The sequence below is a fragment of the Sorex araneus genome, chromosome 2 (genome assembly GCF_027595985.1).
Source record: "Sorex araneus isolate mSorAra2 chromosome 2, mSorAra2.pri, whole genome shotgun sequence".
Taxonomy (NCBI): Eukaryota; Metazoa; Chordata; class Mammalia; order Eulipotyphla; family Soricidae; genus Sorex; species Sorex araneus.
Genome location: NC_073303.1, coordinates 125218541 through 125242395, shown reverse-complemented (window position 1 = coordinate 125242395; position 23855 = coordinate 125218541). Strand labels below are relative to the sequence as shown.

General features: G+C 53.4%; 1 protein-coding gene across 1 annotated transcript in view; it reads right to left on the bottom strand.

Moving 5' to 3' along the window:
- The window catches only part of SNX31 (sorting nexin 31), a 38102-nt gene that overhangs the window by 11060 nt on the left and 3187 nt on the right, over window positions 1-23855 (bottom strand). Inside the window, 9 exon segments of the mRNA XM_055124481.1 lie at window positions 4040-4100; window positions 4102-4241; window positions 8338-8430; window positions 11146-11215; window positions 11945-12032; window positions 12591-12681; window positions 15529-15639; window positions 17871-17935; window positions 18743-18857. Coding sequence (XP_054980456.1) covers window positions 4040-4100; window positions 4102-4241; window positions 8338-8430; window positions 11146-11215; window positions 11945-12032; window positions 12591-12681; window positions 15529-15639; window positions 17871-17935; window positions 18743-18857 — 834 coding nt within the window.

Here is a 23855-nt window from a genome sequence, read left to right as displayed (position 1 = left end):
CCTGGCATTCATCCTTGCTTATTCCCAAGTGATGGAGCCCATGTCCTGGGAAGCCCCTTCCTCTTCCTCTAGGAGGGCTCTTGGGGGCTCTGCTTTGCCAACTGGTAACCTGCATGCAAGCCTTGACAAGTGGGCACAAGCTCTGTGTTCAGTACCATGCACGATGGTGCAAGACTGAAAGAGAATTCCAGACCTTGGGCCTCCTGGGGTCGTCTACTGAAGGGAGTCTCGAGTCAGCCTGCCCGTGGGGGCCAGTACGCACCCCTCCCGCGGGAGCCAGAGTGCAGGTTCCTGGCTATCGCCGCCAAGCCTAGCCTGATACACACTTGCACACATGCACACACATGTACATGTACACACATGCATATACACATGCCATGAATGCACACACATGTGTGCACACATGTACACACATGCACATACACATGCATGCACGCATGCACACACGTGCACACATAAACCATGCACACATGTACATGCACACACGTGCATATGCACACATACACACACACACCACGTCACTGGTATTAGCTTTGTTTTGTGTTGTTTGCTTTTGTTTTGGGACCACACCTGGCAATGCTCAGGGGTGACTCCTGGCTCTGCACTCAGGAGTCCACTCCTAACAGTGCAGTGCTCAGGGATCACCTGGGATGCCGGGGACCGAACACCATCTGCCTCAAGCAAGGTAGGTGCCTTACTCGCTCTACTATTGCTCCGGCCCCGTAACAGGGTTTATAAGTTCAGGAGTCTGGAGTTTATCCTGAGGTGCCAAAGAACTTCAAAATTGGACAAGACCCCAATTCAGTGTGTGTCTCACAGACACTGAGCCACAGACTGGCCTGGCGCGGTGGACCTTCGTCTCTCCCCACGGCCCTGCACGGAGGGTTCCTGGACGCAGGTGGGCGGTCAAGGCGCCGAGGGCTTGCATGTGGGGGAGAATGACAAAGGCTGGAAGACGCTGGGCCTAGAATCTGGGGGTAGGAAAACCAGCATGGCCTTGCCACAGAGACAGCTCCAGACACTGCAGCGTCAGCCTAGCCTCCCCCAAGTAAACCAGCTCCCAAACGACGGGAAGATGGAGCCAGCACAGAGCCCGGGTCCCTCGAGGGAATAAAAGCTAGTGCAGGACTCGGCAGCACCCGGAATCCCGTGCCACAGAGGAGCGTGCTGTGGCAAGCAGGAGAAACATCTACAGAAACGCCCAGAAGCCACAGAGGTGACGGGCATGAACATAGAGGTTTGGAGTGGGCTGCACACCCTCGGGGGCTTAGGGAAGAGGCGAGGAGGAGAGGGAGAGAAGGGCTGCAAGGCCAGCGGGAGCTGCTCGTGGTGAATGATGGCGTTAGAAATAAAATCCACGGGATGGGAGAAGAGCTCAGTTTACGGAAGGAAAAGGGAAGCTAGTGGAAGGAAAAGGAAGCACAGCAGAAGCTTTGTTTTCCTTCATGTTTGTTTTTTGTTTGGGGGCCACGCTAGGAAATGCTCAGGGATTACTCCTGGGTCTGCACTCAGGAATTACTCCAGGTAGTGCCTGAAAGACCAAATGGGATGCCGGGACCCAAACCCAGTCAGTTCATGCAAGGCCAGTGCCCTACCCGCCGTACTATCTCTGTGGTCCCCAGGCTATGATTTCTATAACCTTGGGGGGGAAACAGAGCAACAGTAACCACCCCTCACAGCTCAGGCTGGCTGTGTACGAGAAGGCTGGGTACTAGGAAGAATGGTAAGAATGTAGAGAAACTGCACCCACCCTTCTGATAGGATGGAAGAAGGAGCAGACACTTTGGGGAACAGTCTAGAATCACCTGTGAAGCTGGACCTTCAGGCTGGAGTGATAATATAGAGGGTATGTTCATTTGCCTGCACGCTGCCGACCCAGGTTCAATCTGTGTATCCTACATGGTCCTTCAAGACCCCATTGCTGAGCACCACTGGGTGTACCACCACCCAAAACACTGTATCACTGTCATCTCATTGCTCATTGATTTGCTCGAGCGGCCACCAGTAACATTTCCATTGTGAGACTTGTTGTTACTGGTTTTGGCATATCGAATACGCCACGGGGAGCTTGCCAGGCTCTGCCATGAGGGCGGAATACTCTCTGTAGCTTGCCGGGCTCTCTGAGAGGGACGGAGGAATCAAACCCGGGTTGACTCTGTGCAAGCAAACGCCCTACCTGCTGTGCTATCACTCCAGTCCACCCAAAAAACAAATAAACAAAAACAGAAAGTTGGGTATAGAGGTACCACTATGGGAGAGTTACCAGCCACCCCACACAAGGTGTATAGCTCAGAGCAATGAGAACATATATCCCCCCCAAAATCCATACACAGATATTCCCAGCAGCAAAACTTCTAATAGTTACAAGACAGAAATAACTCAAATGCCCACCCACGGGTAAACAGGTGAACAAAACCAGATATGTGCATATGATGGGGCACTCCTGACCATGGGAAGGAGGAGAGCACTGTTTGAAAGAGGCGCTGTCAGGAAGAGCAGCCAACCTCAGAGACATCCCTGGACAGATGAGCAAGAAACATCCAATAGTACAGCAGGGAGGGTGCTTGCCTCGCACTCGGCCAACCTGTATTCTGGCCCCCACCTCCCATATGGTCCCCGAGCACCACCCGGAGTAAAGTAACTCCCAAGGATGGAGGTAGGAGTAAGCCCTGAGCATTTTGGAGTGTGGCAGAAGAAAAAAGAGGAGGAGGAAGGTGAAGAGAGAAGGAAAGAAAGAGGAGGAGGAGGAGGAGGAAGAGGAAGAGGAGGAAGAGGAGGAGGAAGAGGAGGGAAGAGAAAGAGGGGGAGGAGGGAGGAGCCATGTTCCACGTAGTGAATGGTTTCTTAGGGGAGGTGAAACTAGGGAGAGAGGGAGGTGACAGCTAAGGCTGTGGAGCTTCTTTATGAAGAAGGTGATAAGGGTTTTCTAGCATTGGTCGTGGTGAGGGTTGTGTCACTCTGAGCACGTGAACTGCATCTCGGTTAACCCTTAGAAGGGAAGAGGATGGTTCCCTGGTGCTGTGGGGGCAGCTGCATGGGTTAGTGGGATAAAACAAGGAATCCAGACCTGGACACACACACACACACACACACACACACACACACACACACACACACACACACACACACACACACACACACACACACCGTCTAGTCCAGAGACAGCTAACAACTGCAGGTGTGTTCTGCGGTTTTCCCCACGGGCCTTGTTCTCGCTGTAATGTTTGTCTCCTGCTGGTTCACCCCAGTCTGGCCCACGGGGGACCCAGGCATTCGGCACCCAGCCGAGCAGCGGGCTCCGAGGGCCTCTTGGGCAGGACGGGGCGGCGTGATGCCAGGGAGCCCGACAAAGGCTGTGCCCCCTTGGCCGCGGCGTCGGCCTTGTGAGCAGCAGCCGTGAGTGGGGTTTGCCCGACGCACCGGCCCCGGTCTCCATAGCCCCGGGGCTGCAGCCAGGGGTGGGGTCACGCACCCCGGCCAGCACCCTGCCAAGTGCAGAGCACCATGGCCACACACACCCCGGGCCTGAGCCCACGGCACGAGAGACGGGGAGGGGAGGGCTGGAAGCGAATATTTGAGAGCAAGAATCACTTTGCTGGTCGGGTCTTGTGTTTCCAAGGGCGATGGGCTCAGGGGGGCAGAGCGTGGCCAGCTGAAGGCCGGAGCCCGGCCTCTGTCCACCTCCGAAGTGGGAAGCCTGCGGCTGCCGGGGGTGGGCTGACCACTGTTCCTGCCACAGGTGGGCCAGCTGCCCGGCTGCCACGGGCTGGCTCAGAGAACAGGTCTATCTCCCTCCGAGACCAGCAGAATCTTTACTGGGTTGGGCTTGTTTGGGGTCACCCCTGGTTACCCCTGGCTCTGCACTCAGAAGCTACTCCCGGCGGTGCTTGGGAAGCCATACGGGAAGGCGGGGATCGAACCCGGGTCTGGGTCCGCTGCATGCAAGGCAAGAGCCCTACCCACTGTACTATCTCTCCGGCCCCAAGGGGATTTTTTTCCCAAGCAGGGGCCAACCTGTCCGGGAGGCAGGACACAGGACACTCACCTGGAAGGCGACCTGCCAGCACCGCAGGCTGCTCATCTCGAAACTGACGTCCCGCGTCGGGCAGCGAGACCCGGCAGTGGATGGCACTGCCGCCCACCGCCAGCTCAGCCGTGCAGCCCGGCTCCGGGAAGTCACAGGTGCAGGGGTCCAGCTGCAGGTGCCCGTAGTGCTGGACCCCCTGGGCCAGCTCCAGGAACTGCTCCCAGAGGGGTGGGGGGAACAAACAAAAGCCGCCTGTCAGCAGCGGCCAGTGGGACCCGGGCCCTTCCCCAGGTGCTCCCTGACCACAACGTTCGGTGTCCTGGTAGGGAGGGCAGCAGCGAGGAGTGGCCATGGAGCGAGGACGCGCCATGGTGGGGCAGGGGAGTGAGAGTGTCCCACAGCGGACAGACAAAGGGAATGGCGAGGGGTGCTGTCTCTGAGTCCCCCAAAGCTGCAGGTCAGGAGGGAGGAGAGGGGCTCCCAGAGCTGTGTGATGGAGAGACGGGAGAGATAAAGTGGGGAGGGAGAGAGACAGAGACAGGGAGACAGACAGAGACAGAGAGACAGGGAGAGACACAGGGACAAAGAGAGGCAAGATCAGAGAGAGAGAGGACAGAAACAGAGAGAGACAGAGTCAGACAGAGACAGAGAGGCCGAGTCAGAGAGAGAGAGAGAAAGAGACAGTGACAGAGAGAGACAGAGTCAGAGAGAGAGACAGTGAAAGAGAGAGACTGAGACAAAGACAGAGAGAGACAGAGACAGAGAGAGACTGAGAGAGACAGAGATGGAGAGAGACAGAGATAGAGAGGCGAGGGCGTGAGCGTGTCTGCTGGGGTAGGGGAGCGCTTGTTGGTGCTGTGAGGGGCTCCCGGCAGGCCATTCCCGGGGGGCCACATCCTATCCCTCCAGTTCTTCTCCAGGACTTTCCATGGTCTCGCTAGCACTCGTTTTTGTCTGCACCAGCTGATGGCTGTGAGTGGAGGTTTGCCCTCGCCCCGCGCACCCCAGTTCTGCTCCTCCTGCTTTCATCAAGGTGGTGCCAAGCATGAGTGTGCAGAGAAGGGTTCTCACTGGAACTCGGCCGCTTCAGAGGCAGCTGCTCCTTTCCACCCGAGCACTGAGGGATGAGCCCTCAGTACAGAGATACTCGGGTCCCTCCCAGGCCCAGGTGGCTCCACGTGCTGGGTTGGGGGAAACTTAAAAGTAACAGTTTGGGAGGGACAGGTGTTAAAAGTTTAAAGTGTCCTTTCTTAAGAAAGTTGTGATGATCACAGTGCCCAAAAGGAGAGAGAGAGAAGGAGAGAGGGGGGAGGGAGAGAGAGGGGGAGAGAGAGAGAGGGAGAGAGAGAGAGAGAGAGAGAGAGAGAGAAAGAGAGGGAGAGAGAGGGAAAGAGAGGGAGAGAGGGGGAGAGAGGGAGAGAGAGACGGGGAGAGAGAGAGGGAGAGGGAGAGAGGGAGGGAAAAAGAGAGGGAGAAAGAGGGAAAAAGAGAGGGAGAGAGGGAGAGGAAGGGAGAGAGATAGGAAGAGGGAGAGACAGGAGAGAGAAAGAGAGAAAGAGGGAGAGAGAAAGAGAGGGAGAGAGAGGGAGAGAGGGAGGGAGAGAGAGGGGGGAGAGAGAGGGAGAGAGAGGGAAAGAGAGAGGGAGAGGGGGAAAGAGAGAGAGAGGAAAAGCACCCACCATAGAGGCATGCAGGGGGGTGGGGGTGATGGGAGGGTAACTGGGGACACTGGTGCTGGGAAATGTGCACTGGTGGAGGGATGGGTGTTGGGACACTGTATGACTGAAGCCCAATCATGAACAGCTTTGTAAAATAAATAATTAATTAATTAAAAAAGAAAAAAGAAAGTTGTGATGAAGAAGCTACGTGCTCAAAACATGGGCTGGCATTCGTCACTCGACAGGGGTGTGGAGGGGAGGGGCCATGGAGTGATGCTATCAAGCATGAAAACCAGAAGACAGGAATCTTCGAGGATTATCTACTCAAAGTTACTTCTATAGTTCCTGAAAAAAAATCTCATTTCATCCCTGCAACTGCAGCAGGCGGGTTATGTATTTTCGTGAAAGCTGGCAATCTCCTTGGCCAAGTCCCACACGCGTGTTCTCAGACAGGCGGTGTCTGCTGCAACGAGTGACTCGCATCCTCGCCTGGACACAAGGCAGCCTGAGGCAGCACATAAGTGAATGAGCACGGCTGACTGGGTACCAATAAAACTTTATTTATAAAAAGAGTTCCCAGGGCTGTACTTAATCTACTATCATTTAAAGCTAAATGGCTTTTCCTTCACATCAATTTCACTTAGAGAAACTATTAAATCATGGCCAGCTTCTTGTTCCTTTCTCTCTCTCTTCTCTCTCTCTCTCTCTCTCCTTTCATTTCTTTTTCATTCTCTCCCTCCTGTTCTGTCTTTCTGAATCCCCTCAATCCAGTTCTCAAAATTCCCAAGCCTTTTAAAAATGACTTTGGGGGGTCCTGGCTGTCACGCTCACCATCTGCCTCTGGGCGCTATCTCAACACATCAACAGCCTTGACCCAGAGACTCCCGAATGAACCTCAAAATAGATTAGCTCCTTACAGAGATGTCTCTTGGCCCCAACCATTTACAATTTTAGAATTCCAGAAAACTTCTCATGATATTTATAATAAGCAATAGAAAATAAATTACCCAGCACCTGCCCCTGGCAGGCAGGCTTGAATGGTGGTGGGAAAATTTGAAATAATGGTGGTAGGAAGGTGTAATGGTGGTGGGAATGGTGTTGAAATACTGAATGTAACCAATTGATATGAACAGCTTTATGAAAATAATTTTTTTTTAAAAAAGAATGACTTTCTGTACTAACCAAAGTAAACGTAGTCCTCAATTTCACCTGTATTTTGTTCAAAAATCAATGTCTTGTGGTAAACACTGGGAAAGTCTAAAGAATAGGGGAGGAAAAGGCAAAACATTGGAACAGAAACCTTTTATTCTGTTGAAATTTGGCCTCAGGTTTAATGCACTGCCCCGGGCAGAGGCCTATGAGTGGATACAGCTTTTCTGGAAGCATTAAAAATCCATGTGAATATTAGCTAGGGAAAATAAGGGTTAGGGAGACTGGTCAGTGGTTGGAACTAACCACAAGTGTGTGGGGGGCAGAGGGTAGGTAAGATATAGACGAGACCAGTATGACAATAGTAGCTGGGAATGATCACACTGGACAAGATCTGAGGGTTAAAAGTGGGTAAAGGATATACTTGATAATCTTTCAGTGTCAATACTGCAAACCATAATGCCCAAAAGGACACAGAGAGAGAGGAGAGAGAAGGAGAGAAAGAGACAGACAGACAGACAGACAGACAGACAGACAGACAGAGTGAAGAAAAGCTCCTGCCATAGAGGCAGGCAGAGGGTGGGGGCTGGGGGTAATGGGAGGGAGCCTGGGGACACTGGGGCTGGGAAATGGACGCTGGTGGAGGGATGGGTGTTGAGGGAACACTGCATGACTGAAACCTAATCACGAATAGCTTTGTAAGGGTCTGTCTCACAGTGATCCAATAAAAAAAAAAGTTTTCAAAAAATTGATATGATAAATTTACCCTAGGGCTGGAGCGATAGCATAGCAGGTAGGGCATTTGCCTTTCACACGGTCGACCCATGTTCGATTCCTCCGCCCCTCTCGGAGAGCCCGGCAAGCTACCGAGAGTATCACGCCCTCATGGCAGAGTCTGGCAAGCTACCCATGGCATATTGGATATGCCAAAAACAGTAACAATAAGTCTCTCAATGAGAGACATTACTGGTGCCCACTCGAGCAAATCGATGAGCAACGGGATGACAGCATCACAGCATCAAATTTACCCTTAGGAGCATCTGGACACGCAGACTCAGAAAGAGCACTCTGTCCATGGCGCCGGCACCTCCAGCAGGGAAGTGTCTGGTGTCCGAGGAGGACAAGAATCAATCAGAGACAGTCCTGGGCCTGGAGCACCTGCTGCCGAGGTGATTTATACCAGCAAAACCCAACTTCCGACGAGAGGGAGTCGGTTAGTAAATTATAACGTCACGGAGAATGAGACTCCTCGTGACTGGAAAACAGCGCTGAGGATGAATTAATACAGACTAATTCACTTGGCAAAGGACTCGAGCGAGAGCCTGTATTTGATTAGAATAAGGAATAAGCTGTTATTAAACCTACAGACAGAGGAATCAACGGGCGTGGTCACCTCAGTTTTGAAAAGGGCTCTCACCGTTGGTGCTGGACGGGTATAGGAAATGTGGGGACAGCTGAGTCTAAGTCCCTGCCACAGATACCCCTGGCCCGAGAGCCACTCACCCTGGTTTGGTTGTCTTCTTTCTGGAGCGCCTCCAGCTCCTGCCTCTGCGCTTCGCTGAGCTTGGGCCACTCTTTTGCCATGTCCCGCAGCGCCTTCAAACAGCGGGGGTCGAGTTGTCAGGTTAGCAAACAGCAGAAGTGAGTAAATCGGACGAAACCGTGCCTGTGCATGAAAGGCTATAAACACAGCCAGGGGGAGAGAAGGAAGCACTTGCAGGCTTTAAAGCTCGTCTTTAAATTAGTGGGCGGGGGCAGAGGTTATTTAACTACTTGGGGAGCATTTGGCTGCACCGAGGAACGAGGAAAAACGAAGCTGGGTTCCAGCGCAAACCACTGTCCAAGAGATCCAGGTGAAGATGTAAATGCTAAATAAATAAGAGGAAAGAATCAGGAGAAAGCGAAGGAGGAAATTTTATCTGATTTTGAGGTAGGTTATCTTTTAAATTTTTTTTATTATTGTCGGACTGGAGTGATAGCACAGCGGATAGGGTGTTTGCCTTGCACGGAGCCAACCGGGGTTCGATTCCTCCACCCCTCTCAGAGAGCCCAGCAAGCTACAGAGAGTATTCCGCCCTCATGGCAGAGCCTGGCAAGCTCCCCGTGGCATATTCGATATGCCAAAAACAGTAACAACGAGTCTCACAGTGGAGACATTACTGGTGCCCGCTCGAGCAAATTGATGAACAATGGATGACAGTGCTACAGTGCTATTGTCATTGTGGGGTTGGGCCACCGCCCCCCCCCCACAGTGCTCAGGGGCTATTCCTGATTCTGTACTCAGAACAGACCCTTGGTGGTGCCCAGTACCATCTGCAGCACTGGGAATTTAAACGGGGGTCCTGGGGATCCAAGGCAAGTGCAGTAACGCCTATGCTAACTGCCTGACCCCATGGGAATCTTTCTTAGATACAAACAAAAGTCATAGTAAAGAAATGTAGGGGGCACGGGCTGGAGCAAAAGCACAGCAGGTAGGGTGTTTGCCTTGTACACGACCGACCCAGGTTCGATTCCCAGCATCCCATATGGTCCCCTGAGCACCACCTGGGTTAATTCCTGAGTGCAGAGCCAGGAGTAACCCCTGTGCATTGCCAGATGTGACCCAAAAAGCAAAAAAAAAAAAAAGGAAACGTAGGGGGCAAAGCAATAGCACACACAGTGGGGAGGGCGTTTGCCTTACACGTGGCCAACCTGGGTTCAATCTCCGGCATCCCATATGGTCCCCCAAGCACCGCCAGGAGTAACTCCTGAGTGCAGAGCCACGACAGTGACCCAGGTGTGACCCAAAAAAACTAATAAATAAATAAATAAATAAATAAATAAATAAATAAATAAAATTATTTAAAAATGTTTACATAATTGAAAATATCAAACTTTTCCCTATAAAACCACCAAGAACAGCTACTCTTCTGGAAGGGGGAGGGAGCAGCAAGACGCTTGCCATAACCATGGAGCCAGACCCCGCACCAGGCTGTTTCACTCAGGGCGCCCTGGAGGGGGATGGGTGAAACCCCTCCCGCCCCAAGGGACCCAGCCCAGGCAGCTGAAAACCTCCAGAACTCAACCTCAGCCATGCTCACGGCCACTCCCCACATGCTCCGGCCGAGGCTTACCCATGAGTGAACCTATTCCTGGGCTTCACAGGACACACCCTGCCCATACTCCAAGAGCACCGCACCGCATTTGATAGGGTTCAAATAGTAGGCAACCAATCATAAAGGGAAATAGTATATTATTTCGGTTCTACTCTGGGATAGGGATTGGGGTTTAAGATGGAAACACCCGAAATATAGTGCTGGGAAGGTGTAGTGATGGTTAGATTGATGTTTGAATATGAAATAAATATTCATATATGAAATGTATATGAATATGAAATGTAATCAAATATTGTAAACGATAAGATAAAAAATAAAACACCAAGAAGAAAGAAGCAAACGGCCAGCCAGGGAGAAAAAAAGATGGGTGCGTGGAAACCACAGAATCAAGGTGGCCCCCATGCTGCGACCAGACAGAACCCACAAAGCAGCAAGGGCGGCTGGAGCCATAGCACCGCGGGGAGGTCGCGTGCCTTGCCCATGGAACACGAGTGCCATCCCAGGCATCCCATAGCATCCCCCAAGGCCCACCAGCAGTAATTCCTGAGTGCAGAGCCAGGAGTAAGCCCTAAGCATTGCTGGGTGTGGCCCCCCAATTTTTTTAAAAAAGCTGGTGGTGGGAGGGGGAGTGACAGTACAGCAGGTTGCACGTGGCCTGTGGGTTTGATCCCCAACGCCCCACATGATGCCCTGAGCCTGCCAGGAATGAACCCCGAGTGCAGAGTCAGGAGTCAGTCCTAAGTATCACAAGGTGTAGCCCAAAAACTAACAAAATAAATAAATAAAATAAAATAAAAGACCAAAGAAGGGCTGGAGCGACAGCACGGTGGTTAGGGCGCTTGCCCTGCAAGCAGTTGACCTACATTTGATCCCCCAGCACAGCACCACATACAGCCCCGGACTGCCAGGAGTGATCCCCGAGCACAGAGCCCGGAGTGAGCCCTGAGCATCACAGGGTGTGGCTCAAACACAAAACAGACAAACGAAAACACTCTGAACCTTTTGGTTCAATCCCTGGAACCTGCTCGTCTCTGGCCAGTGGTGAGAACCCACAAAACAGCGACTCCTCCCATGAGTTCCCCCGAATCTGCTGATTCTCGGTGTGCAGGTAGGACAGACCAGTACAAAGGTTTCGTAGCTAGTCACGGGCGCAAATGTTTCCTAATGGTGTCAAGCCAAAGCTCCCGTGAGGGGCTGGCGCTTTGCTTACCCTCACCTGCGTGTAGAGCAAATCTCGGGCAGAGCCGCAGTCCATCAGCCTGGAGTCCAGGGCAGGGTCCAGGTACCTGGACAGGGCAGCACCTGGCATTAGTGGGGAGACAGCACCCAGGCCCCCGGGCTGGGCTCTCGAAGTGGGGAATTGGAGGGAGAACCTCTTGCTGGTAGGTGAGGCCCTGGGTCCAGTCCTCAGTCACACAAAATGAAAGGTCATAGAGTGCGGCCCTCTGTGCTCTGAACCAAGGCTCCCCTTCCTGACAAGACCCCCGTTCTTTTCTCTGATGCAGCTTCCTCCCTCAGCTTTCCAGGATGCCAAGGCCCCGGAGAGGGCTGCTTCCTGCCACCCTGGGGTAGGAGAGCGGCCCGGAGAGATTCTCATGCTGCACCCGAGAGGGATGGACATTTATTTTCCTATTTTATGCATTCTGTGAGCGCCCCTCCTAGGGGGGCTCGGAAACTTAAGATGCGAACAACAGCAAATATCATTAATAAAGACTTAGGGTAGGGCTGGAGCGATAGTACAGCAGGTAGGGCGTTTGCCTTGCATGCGGCCGACCTGGGTTCGTTTCCCAGCATCCCATATGGTCCCCCAAGCACCGCCAGGAGTAATTCCTGAGTGCAGAGCCAGGAGTAACCCCTGTGCATCGCCGGGTGTGACCCAAAAAGGAAAAAAAAAAAAGACTTAGGGTAGAGGTCCCCAAACCTATGGGGTCAATCATTTCCTGTTCAGAAAAAAGAATAATCATCAGTGTCTCCCCAGCTACGAGCGCCCCCTGTGGTGAGAACAACTCACTCACCACTTCCTGAGTTCCACTCTGCAGTTCTCCACTTCAGCACTTCGCAGAGTAACAAACGGGAGTTCAAAGACAGCCAGTTTCTTCAGGACTAGGGAAGGGTGAGGGAGGGGGAGTCCCCGTTAAAGAGAGCAGCCCACAGACAGGGGCCGTGCCAGCAGGAAACTGAACAAGACTCCAAGCACAGTGCTCTCCTGCAAGTGTGTCTGAACTTTCCGAACATTCTGAGAAGCGTGTCGGATGCTCCCTACAGGCCTGTCTCTTGAGCTGGGGGTGGACACAGGACACAGACGAAAGACGGAGGTTCCACCTGTGCCGACACACCACAGCCCGCAGCAGCTAGCCCGGCACCCTCAGCCCCAGAACTGCCAAACCCAACTTCCTCAGCGTCCCGAGGGTGCCGGAGAGGGCTGCTTCATGCCACCCAAAGGTAGGGGAGCGGCCCAAAGAGAGTGCCATACTGCACCCCGAGAGGGCAGGGGGCACAGACAGCAGCCCGGGCCCCGGGGCGCTACTGGAAAGACCCCCACCTCCCACTCTCTTTCCGCTGTGGCTCAGCTCCAATTTCTCCCACTCTCCAGTGCTTGGGGTTTCCCTGGGGTGACACACCCTCAGCGGGGTCCTGCCAACACCTGCCCTTCCCTCTTACCAGAGGGCTCAGCCTCCTGCTGGAAGCCAATGAGGAACAGGCCGAAGTAGTCCTGGTGCTCTGCACACAGCCCCAGCCGGCGCGACAGCACCTGAAGGCAAGGACAAAGAGAGGAGGCTGGAGTGATAGCACTGCGGGGAGGGCGTTTGCCTTGCACACAGCTGACCCGGGATCGATTCCCAGCATCCCATATGGTCCGCCAGCACCGCCAGGAGTAACTCCTGAGTGTAGAGCCAGGAGTAACCCCTGTGCATCCCCAGATGTGACCCAGAAAGGAAAAAAAAATAAAAAGGACAAGGAGAAGAGGGACGGGGTGGGCTGAGGTGGAGGTCCACCCGACTGCCTGCCCGGGTCTCAGGAAGAGGCATCTGCATCTCAGGTCATGCACACTCACGCGGAAAACCACCCCCGGGACGCTGACGCCAAAGCAGGGACGTGGGTGTGTCTGCAGGTGGAGCTGGTCAGCAGGAGAGTCCACGAGCCCCGGCCCACCCTCCACCTCCCTGCCCGAGGGCTGCTTGCCGGGGTCACTGGCCAATGGGACTGTCCCCCCACTTGGCTTGCACCAGTGCCTGCCGCCTCTCCCCGGGGTTGGGACAAGCAGCTGTCACTGGCTGTTGGCACCGCGGGAACCCTAGAGCCCCATTCATCTTCCTCCTGGACCCTCACTGTGGACGATTTGTTCAAGCTGTGGGGTGCCCTCCGCCCAGGGTGTCACCTGCCTGGTGTCATCCCCTCTGGGGACCCCACCCCGACAACCCCCTTCACGTCGGGGCTCCTGGATCATTCTCTTGCAGCACAGCGGCACTCGCTGTTCGCCTCTGTGTCAGGGTGCCAGGCGGGGGATTCACCCCCTCGACACTCCTGGGCCCTGCCAGGCTCCAAGCTGGAAGCGTCTCCAGGGATGCGTGGAGGGAACCAGGGTGCCCGGGTGGCGCTAGAGGGAAGAAACAGCCTGGAAAGTGGGTGCACAGCACAGTCCAAGCTCACCCCAGCTCTCCCGATTCCTCTCTGCTCCCAAGCTCTTGCAGAGAGCCCCAACTAAAGCAAGAAACCGTTCCCGTGTGTGTGCATGTGTGTGTGTGTGTGTGTGTGTGCGCGCGCACGCGCAGGGGGGGGGCTCTGAGAGAGTGTATGTAAGAGTGTGGGAGTGGGAGTCTGAGTGTGTGTACGGGTATGGGTGTGGATGTGGGGGGGGTGAGAAGGGGCATGTGTTGGGAGTGTATGCGTGAATGTAGGAGCATGTGAGTGTGGACGTGAGTGTGGTGGGAGTGAGTAAGAGAGTGAATGTGGGTATGTGTGCGTGTAGGGGAGAGTATGGGTATAAATGTGAGGTGTGAGTATGGGTTTAAATGTGAGCATAGGAGAGTGTGGGTGTATGTGTGTGAATGTGAGTATGGGTTTGAATATGAGTGTGGGGAGAATATGGGTATGAGTGCCAGTGTAGGGGAGAGTCGTGGGTATGAGAGTGTAGGGGGGAGTCGTGGGTACAAGAGTGTAGGGGAGAGTCGTGGGTATGAGAGCGCAGGGGAGAATCGTGGGTATGAGAGTATAGGGGAGAGCCATGAGCATGAGAGTGTAGGGGAGAGTCGTGGGTATGAGAGTGTAGGGGGGAGTCGTGGGTACAAGAGCGTAGGGGAGAGTCGTGGGCACGAGAGTGTAGGGGAGAGTCGTGGGTACGAGAGCGCAGGGGAGAGTTGTGGGTACAAGAGCATAGGGGAGAGTCGTGGGCACGAGAGCGCAGGGGAGAGTCGTGGGCACGAGAGCGCAGGGGAGGCTTGTGGGCATGAGAGTGTAGGGGAGAGTTGTGGGTATGAGAGCGCAGGGGAGAGTCGTGGGCACGAGAGCGCAGGGGAGAGTATGAATGCAGGTGAGTGGGGAGTATGGGTGTGGGTACTAATGTGAGTGGGTGGGTGTGAGTATGGGCATTGAGGGGTGAGTGTGGGCAGCTGAGCCTAAGTGGGGGAGGTGAACGTGAGTGGGTGTGGAAGTAGTGTGATGTGGGGTTGTGAGTGTACTGTGTGGGTGTGTGCTCAGGTAGTAGTTTGTAAGCCTGTCTTGTTTATTTTTTGGCTTGGGGCCACACCTGCAGATGCTTAGGGCTTGCTCCTGGCTCTGAGCTCAGGAGTCATTCCCGGTGGGACTAGCGGACTGTATGGCATGTGGAAGGGGGATAAGGTCAGCTGTGTAAGGCAAGTGCGCCACTCGCCGTACTGTCTCTCAGCCCAGAGGCTGTCTTGCGAGCAGACATGCCCACTCGAGCCAGACTTGGCTCTCTTCTGGCTCTTGTGGTGAAAGGGGCGTGGCCTGTGGTGAAAGGGGCGTGGCCTGTGGCGAAAGGGGCGTGGCCTGTGGCGAAAGGGGAGTTGCTGGGAGGCAGACAGTGAGGAGGAAAGGAGGACCCCATCACACAGGGCCTTATGAGAGGGGAGAGTCACCAGGACACCCCCCGTTTCCAGGTGAGCAGGGCAGGGTGCCGGGGGACCCAGGTTTCCAGTCTCACTGAGCCAGGGCCCAGAAAAGGGGGTGTCCAGTAAAGTAGATAGTGGGGAAAAGTTTCAGGCTGAGCCTCACAGGGCCAAGTTCTAGGTGAGTGTTTCCAAGTGTTTCTCTGGGGCCAGGAGGCAGGCATGAACAGCCGGGCGGGAGCCCCTGTGGTCCCAGGGAGACGCGTCTGCAAGCTGGAAGGCCTCCTGAGGAGTGTGTGTGTGTGTGTGTGTGTGTGTGTGTGTGTGTGAGCACACACACACACGCACCATTTTCTAGTTTAGAACTGTCTGTCCAGAAGGTTCTAGAAGTTTTCTGACTTCCTCCTGTTGCTAGCTCTCCAGCCCCTCGTCAGACTCCCAGAGCATACCCACGCAGAGGCAACCCCAGGCCCTATCTGGCCTGGGAGTCCTGCTCTGCTCAACAGAGCTCGAGTTCACACCCAGCTCACCTCCAGGACTCTGTCAGCCGTGTCCGAGGTGAGAACTGTCAGCTGCACGCTCCTTCCACTGGGCAGAAACACGGCCAGAGAGGCCTCCTCAGGGCTGATGCGAAATGTGTCCTGTAGCAAACAAAGCACCATTTCCCCCGGCATAAGCCGCCCCCCACCAACCCATGCCAGTCCCCCCTCTCTCTCTGTCTCTGTCACTCTGTCTATCTCTGTCTGTCTCTGTGTCTCTATCTCTGAGCCTCTGTCTCTCTGTCTCTGTCTGTCTCTCTCAGGTCCCTCACAGGACATAGGGATGTGAGAGAGGGGACTCAGGGTGATTGAAGTGGGGCCGGACAAAGCACTGACACGCTGCGTGGGTAATTCCAAATAAGCCACAAAGCCCCCGTTCTAGTAGGGGGTGAAGCATTTGATAAAGTCCTCCATGGCACTGAGGTGAGGCGGGCGTCTCAGACTGCACTTCCCTTTTTGAATATTTCCAGACCCCGCTAAAAGTCCATGTGAAGCGGTCACTTGTGACCTGGGGGCAGGTCACCCCGTGTGTCCACACCCTCACTTGGGGCGGCAAGCTGCTCTCTGGATGTGGGGAACCCAGGACCCTGGGCTTCCAGCTGCGGGATGAGATGATACCTTGAGACACGGGCAAGGTCAGAGCTCGGGAAGTTCAGTAAACGAGCGTGGGAACCAGGAAGTGGCCACAGCGGCAGACCCAGGGGCCACCCCTGTGGACGGGCTGTTCTAGCACTTCCACAAGGGGGCGCTGTCTGCCCACAGCCGCTTCCTTTCTGGGGGCTGATTCCGCTGGAGTCCTTCAGCGTTGGGGCTGTTCACTCCAGGCCCTTCTCTGACCCAGAGTTGGGGCCCGACTACAAAAGCAACTACTGGACAGACAGAACTTTCCAGGCGGGTGACGGGGGCACAGGGAACTGGCCTCCCTGGGTTGTTTCAGTCACACTAGCTGCGTGTTAAGTAATCAAACGTTACAGCAGGGCCGGGCATGCTCGAGGATCAGCTGGTGTGCTCACAGGCAAACCCCCGGCTCCAGCCAGTCAGCAAATAGCCACTGACAAGGTTCAGGCCTGTCAAAACCCCACAGCCAGGAGGGGAGACGGGACCAGCTGGAAGAGCCACGTGCTAAAGAAAGCAGGGTTTGCCTGAGTGACTCCAAGACCTGACAGAGGCGCCAAAGAGACGCCCCAACCTTTGCCCTTGGGACTGGAGTGATAGTACAGCAGGTTGGGCGCTTGCCTTGCACACAGCAGACCCAGGTTCCATCCCTGGCATCCCATATGGTTCCCTGAGCACTGCCAGGATTAACCCCCAAGCATCGCTGGGTATGCCCCCCCACAAAAAAATAGTTTGCTGGGGCCAGGGAGATACTTGCCTTGGATGCAGCAGACCAACGCTCGCAGTACTACATCTAGTCCCCTGAGCACCACCAGGAGTGATCCCTGAGCACAGATCCAGGAGTAAACCCTGAGCACAGATGGGTGTGCCCCGCCCCCACTTCCAACACACACACACACACACACACACACACACACACATACACACACACGGAAGCTGTGCTCTCTGGCACAATAGATAATTCTTGGTGCTGAGGAATCATGAAGTTTTGCCTTTTGCTCCCCTGTGGCTAGAACTGGAGGTTGTAGATATGAAATAATCAGAAACCAATAAACACAGAGGCTCTCACTCAGGTGCACTATCCGGAAACAGCAAGGACGAACCAACCCCTGGGCTCTGAAGAGCTGGAGAGACCAGAGAGACGCTCTGTAGTGAAGGTCTTCTCCTTCTTCCTCCTTCTTCTTATCCTCCTTTTTCTTCTTCAACTTCTTCCTTCCTCCTGCTCCTCCTCTTTTTCTTCTTCTTTGTTCTCTGGGTGGGGGCGTGCACATCTGGCAGTGCTCAGGGCTTACTCCTGGCTCTGCACTCAGGATCTCTCTGGTGGGCTCAGGTGTGAGGTACTGAGCATCAAACCCTGGTCAAGGCAAGTGCCCTACCCACTTTGCTTTCTCTCTGGCCCCCGAAAGGCCTCCTTCTTCATGATCAGTTGTGCAGTATACAGTATAGAAACACAATCACTCTGTTCGAATGAATACTCCCAAGGCCGAGTCACATAAAACAATCCATCAAGATTCTAGCCCATTCCCTTTTATCCGTCCCACCCACCCCAACCTCACACCCTCAAAGACCAACACAGCAACCATCCTCCAGTCTAGACTGAAGGAAGAGATTTTACCGGAGCCCAGAATCCACAGGCTGATGGCTGGGAAGGCTCACACCATCACGACAAGGCTCATCCTGCAGCCAAGCAAAGTTGGAGCACAGGAAAGCGAGCTTACCAGCTGTGCCAGCTTCCAGAAGTCCACAAAGACGTCGCTTCTCAACATGCCAGGATCCACAGCCACTGAGAGATACAACCAGTGAGCTAGGTGAGTTAGGGCTTGGCTTTCAGGGGGCTTGAGAGGCCCCTGGCTGAGCCCCATGGTGTCTCGGGGCTGAAGACCGTGCAGAAGCTGGAACCCCACAAAGCAGCTTCACAAATGACAGCAGCTCATGGCTGTGAGCCTCCTGAGCGTTTTCCCGGCCCTGCTAACAGTGCCAGCCCCTCAGCCTGTGCCGACCACCAGGACAAGGAGCAGCCAAGAGCTAAACCAAAATGGATCTTCAGGGACTGGAGCCTTAGCACAGCGGGGAGGGCATTTGCCTTGCATGCAGGCGACCAGGGTTTGATTCCCAGCATCCCATATGGTCCCCCAAGCACCACCAGGAGTGATTCCTGAGTGCAGAGCCAGGAGTAACCCCTGTGCATTGCTGGGTGTGACCCCCCCAAAAAAAAAGGATCTTCATTCTGTGTGTGACTGGGTGCTGGGAGGAGGTAAAGGAATATTCGTGACACTCTATTAGTGATTCAGTACCAGTGCCGAAACCACAGAGCCTAAAAGGAGAAAAGGATATGGTGTCTGCCATAGAGGCCACAGAGGCAGCGGGGGGTGGGGGGAGGAGGGAGGACATGAGGGGAGATGGGACACTGGAGGGAAGAAGTGGACTGTGGTGAAGGATCAGGTGAGGTGCCTGCAGGTGGGACGGGCAGGCACCGCCCTGCTTACCTCCTGGCCTAGTCTCCCGGCCCCTAAGCACACATTTTAATAGGTGAGTTTCAGAGCATGGAACAGATATGTCCAGTAGAAACCCAAATAGCTCCAATACACACCATTTTGCAAATATTGTTCCAACTGGTCCCGCCTCTCTTCAGCCATCGACGGGGTCATCGCAAGATAGTGCTTGGGTGGGAAACGGGGCAGGCAGTTTCCAAAGACCCGCCTCAGCTGAAAGATCCAGCAAACACACAGTTGAGACGGAGGGCGGGAAAGCTCAGGTTGGCGGACACCAAACTGAGGTGTGGGGCGAGTCTCACTCTAGCACTTTATTTCAAATGAACCTTCCTGCAGCTGGAGAGATAGTTCAGTGGGGAGGGCACTGATCTTGCACACTGCTGACCCGGGTTCAATTCCCGGCACCCCATCTGGTGCCCAGAGCACTGCCAGGAGTGAGCCTTGAGCACAGAGTCAGGAGTGAGCCCTGATATCTGTTGGGTGTTGGGGAGACAGGTTACGTATCTCCAGACAAGCCCCCAACCGGAAGTGCACACAGCATACCCCAATTTGTGTGACTCTAACTCCCCACCTCCTGCACGTCTGGTCCTGGGGACTAAACCCAGCTTAGCCCCCTTCAGAGGAAGTACCTTCCCCACTGTCCCAACTCTCTGGCCCTTTCCCACACTTTTTAGCGAGGCCACTAGAGAAATTTTAATTTTGTATACAATTCTCATTATATTTTTATTGGCCCATTTATAGAATTCCTACTTATTTATTTATAGAATTCTTATGAAGCCTGCACATTTCCCATGGAAACCCAGGACTGCGCCTTCCTCCCACCCATGGCTGATTCGAGACCAGGGCAGCACTGATCCTGAGGCCAAGGGTGGATGCATCAAAAAGCATTTTTAAATTGAAAGAAGCAAAAATGCATCTGCCCTTAAGCTAGACCCCCACTTTTGGCGCCCCTTGAAAATAAGGCATCATAGGACACAGAGAGGCTGGAGAGTTATGCAGTAGGTGAGGTACCGCCTTGCACACACCTGATCCTGAGTTGATCCCTGGCTATATAGGGTTCCCTGAGCACCTCCAGGAATGGTCCTTGAGCACAGAGCCAGGAGGAAGGCCTGGGCATTGATATCCCTGGGTGTTGACCCCAAACAAATCAAAATCAAAACCAAACTGGAGGGGGATGGAGCAATAGTACAGTGGGTAGGGCGTTTGCCTTGCACGCAGCTGACCTGGGTTCGATTCCCAGCATCCCATATGGTCCTCTGAGCACTGCCAGGGGTGATTCCTGAGTGCAGAGCCAGGAGTAACCCCTGTGCATTGCCAGGTATGACCCAAAAAGCAAAACAAAACAAAACAAAACTGGAGAAGGAGGAGTGAAGAGATAATACTATGGGTAGGGGCCGGAGTGATAGCACAGCAGGGAGGGCGTTTGCCTTGCACACGGTCGACCTGGGCTCCAACCCTGGCATCCCATATGGTCCCCCGAGCACTGCCAGGAGTGATCCCTGAGTGAAGAGACAGGAGTAAACCCTGTGCATCACCGGTGTCACCCAAAAAGAAAAATACAATTCTGTGGGTAAAGTTTTGTCCTGGACATAAGTGCATAAGCAAACCCTGATTCAATCCCTGGTCACCCTGATTACCTACAAGAGTGACCCCTGAACACAGAGCCATGAGCAAGCCCTGACACTAGTAAAGTCCCAAATCAATTTAAAAAAAAAAAAGAGAAGTAGGGACTAGAGTGGAGGTACAGCAGGTAGAACGTGTGCCTTGCACGCGGCCAACCCGGGTTGGATTCCCAGCATCCATATGGATCCCCTGAGCACCACCAGGAGCAATTCCTGAGTGAAAAGCCAAGAGTAACCCCTGTACATAGCTTTGTGTGACCCAAAAAGCAAAAAAAATAAAAAATAGAGAAGTACAGTGGACTGGGGGTTGGAGAGGGGAGCAGGAATGAATAAATAAATAAAAAGGAAACCAGCCCTGAACAAGTCTGGCTTGAACCTGGGACTTGGGGCAGGAGGACAAAGCCCCAAACTTGGCCACTTCCTTGTCAGTCACAGGGAGAGAAGGCGAGCAGGTTTACCGGGAAGGAGAAGCCAATGGGTGCAATTTTGATTCCGCGGCCGTTATCGCCCTGTGGCATGTAATCAGCAAATGTTTGCCTTGCCCAGGCCCTACCTTCACCACAAGGGTCAGCACTGCCTGGGATCAAAAGGCTGACATCTTTCCCCGGTGATCGGGAACTTTGCAGCTGCTGGTTCTGCTTGGGGTTCCCCTGCTCCCCACTCACATCCCTTCCCAAGAAAGCACCTCTGAGGATTCTCTCCAAGTGCGAGTCATCCCTGCTCACAGCCACGCCCTCCAGGGAAGCAGGAAGCCCCGCACAGCAACCTAGAATTGTGCCATGATGCCATGGGACATCCATTCGTCCCCAGGGAGCACTTTTCTTTCCTTTTGGGTCACACCTGGCTTTGTACTCCTGGTACTGATACTCCTGGCTTTGTACTCAGGAATTGCTCCTTTTGATGCTTGGGGGATCGTATGGGATGCGGGGGGGAGGGGGGGAATCAAATCCGGGTCAGCTTCGTGCAAGACAAACGCCCACCCTGCTGTGCTGTTGCTCCAGCCCCCGGGGAGCACTTTTCAACCTCACGTTTAATATTCAGCTCCTCCGACACACTGGCCACATTGCCAGTGTGCAACAGCCGCTCAAAGTGGGCCAAGTTGTGACTGACTTGACTCAGAAGCAGCAGGGACAGAGCATTTGCGAAGCACAGAAAGTCCTAGCAGAGAGGGCTGGGCTGACAGAAAGGCTAGTAAGAACACAGCTACCGGATGCGGTTTGTGGGGTTTGTTACATTGGCATTTGATTGAGAGAGATTTTGAATTTGATTTCATTTCGCAGTTTGGAACTGTAAAAGGTTTCCTCCAGGAGGAGATGCAAAAGGAAACAGCCACTTTGCGAGACAGCCTGGCAATTTCTTACTAAGATTTGGGGTTACTTATTTATTTATTTATTTTGCAGGCAGACTACTACTACTATTATTTTCCTGGCAGACTCACTCCTGGCTCTTGCTCAGAGGTTATTCCTGGCAGTGCTCAGGGGACCATACATGGTATTGGGGATTGAATCTGGTTCAGAAAGACACAAGGCAACTGGTTCAGAAGGATACAAAGCCTTATCTCCTGTACTCTCTCTCCAGTCTGTTGATTCAAATTTTAATTTCTTAAGCACCTGCCATAGAGGCAGGCAGGGGTGGGGGGCGGGGGGGGTGATGGGAGGGAACCTGGGGCCTTTGGTGCTGGGAAATGTGCACTGGTGGAGGGATGGGTGTTGGAACATTGCATGACTGAAACCCAATCATGAACAGCTTTTTAGGGGTCTATCTCAAAGTGATTCAATTAAAAAAGTTTTTAAAAATTTTTAACTTCTTACAAGGTTAAGCATTTTTTTTACTTTATCATCCAGTAAAAACACTACCAGATATTTACCCAATCCATTTGAAAACAATGTCCAGATAAATCTGCATGTGAATATTTACCACTATTTTAGCTGTAACCATCCCAAACAGACAGCCACCAAGATTCCCTTCAACCATTGGATAAACAAACTATAGTGCATACATACAATGAAATATTATTCAGCACTAAAAGAAATGAGCCATAAATCCATGAAAAGACTCAAAGAGGCCTTTGAGGCACACTGGCATGGAGAAGTTAGTCTGAAAAGGAAGGTCTACGATACATCCCCCGTTATGTGGAGTTCTGGAAAAGAAGAATGAGAGAGATAGTAAAACCATCAACAGTCACTGGACCTGGTGGGAGGGTGGTGTTGAAAGACGCTGCTCTGCTCAGACACGTGACTGTCCTGTCGGATTACTATCCCTGTGGCTACAGGAGCCCGTGTCTATGTGTGATGCCTGAACAGCTGCAAAGATCTAAAAATATCTTTGTGGAGGTTGGGAGAATCTCAGGAAGGAATGGAGAATGTGAAAAAAAAAATTCCTAGTCACAAAAGGAGTAAACCACGTCCTTGAAGGAATGACGGGAAAAGGAATTGATGATTTCAGTAGCTCCGGAACTGAACAGAGCCTGGAAATCAAAGGTCAGAGAAAGAGCAGGAACACCAGTTTCTACCTGAACGACTTATTTCTGGTCAGAGCGGATTAATAGTTCAGATCCCGGTCTAGATGCCAACAGAAAGGAGCCGGAAAGTGGGGCTGGAGAGATTGTAGAGCAGATGGGGCACCTGCCTTGTAGGCAGCTCACTCTGGTTCAGTTGGTCCCTCAAGCTCTGCCAGGAGTGAGCTGGTGAAAACCAGCAGGTGTGGCCCCCAAACAAACAAAAAAAAAATGTGGAAAAAAAGAAAAAGAAATGATCCAGTAACGGGGCTGGAATGATAGCACAGCGAGTGGGGTGTTTGCCTTGCACACGGCCGACCCGGGTTCAAATCCCAGCATCCCATATGATCCCCTGAGCACCGCCAGGAGTGATTCCTGAGTGCAGAGCCAGGAGTAACCCCTGTGCATCGCCGGGTATGACCCAAAAAGCAAAAAAGATATGATCCAGTAAGTAAATGAGTGTACATGGCCAGCGACGGGGCAGGATCCGTATGGCTACAGTGGCCATTCCCTGGGATGGCAGAGACGGGGAACACAGTTCCCACAGTGATCATGGATCACGGCTGGAGATACCAAGTGTCCGTGTACACAAAGAGAACTCTCTGTAGGTACATAGAGGCCCCATGGACAAGCCCATGTAGGTCTCATCCTTCATACGTGTTTTCCTTGCTTTGTCAGCACAGAGGCCAAGAGCAGGCATGGAGCAGAGCACAGCAGATGCAGTGATCACACCCCCAGTGCTGCCCAGATCTAGTTCCCCAGTCAGAGCAACAAGGGAGCCAGGAGCAATGGATGCTGAGTCCAGGCCATGGTAGGAGAGACAGGAACTTTTCTGGGGCATTTTCTAGCACCAGGAAACAGGGAGGTATGATGTCAAAGAGACCAACAGAATATGCACCGCCATGAGCCAGAACCACCTGAGCAAGAAGAAAGGGAGCAACAGTGATCTCCAGAAGTCTCTCAAGACAACGGAGCGACTGTTGACCCAACAGGAGAGCAGAGACTCACAAACCCGACCAACATATGCAGACACTTGTCCTGCACAGGTCAATGAACTCCCCCTACCTGAGCCACAAGACCCAGGTCAGCACC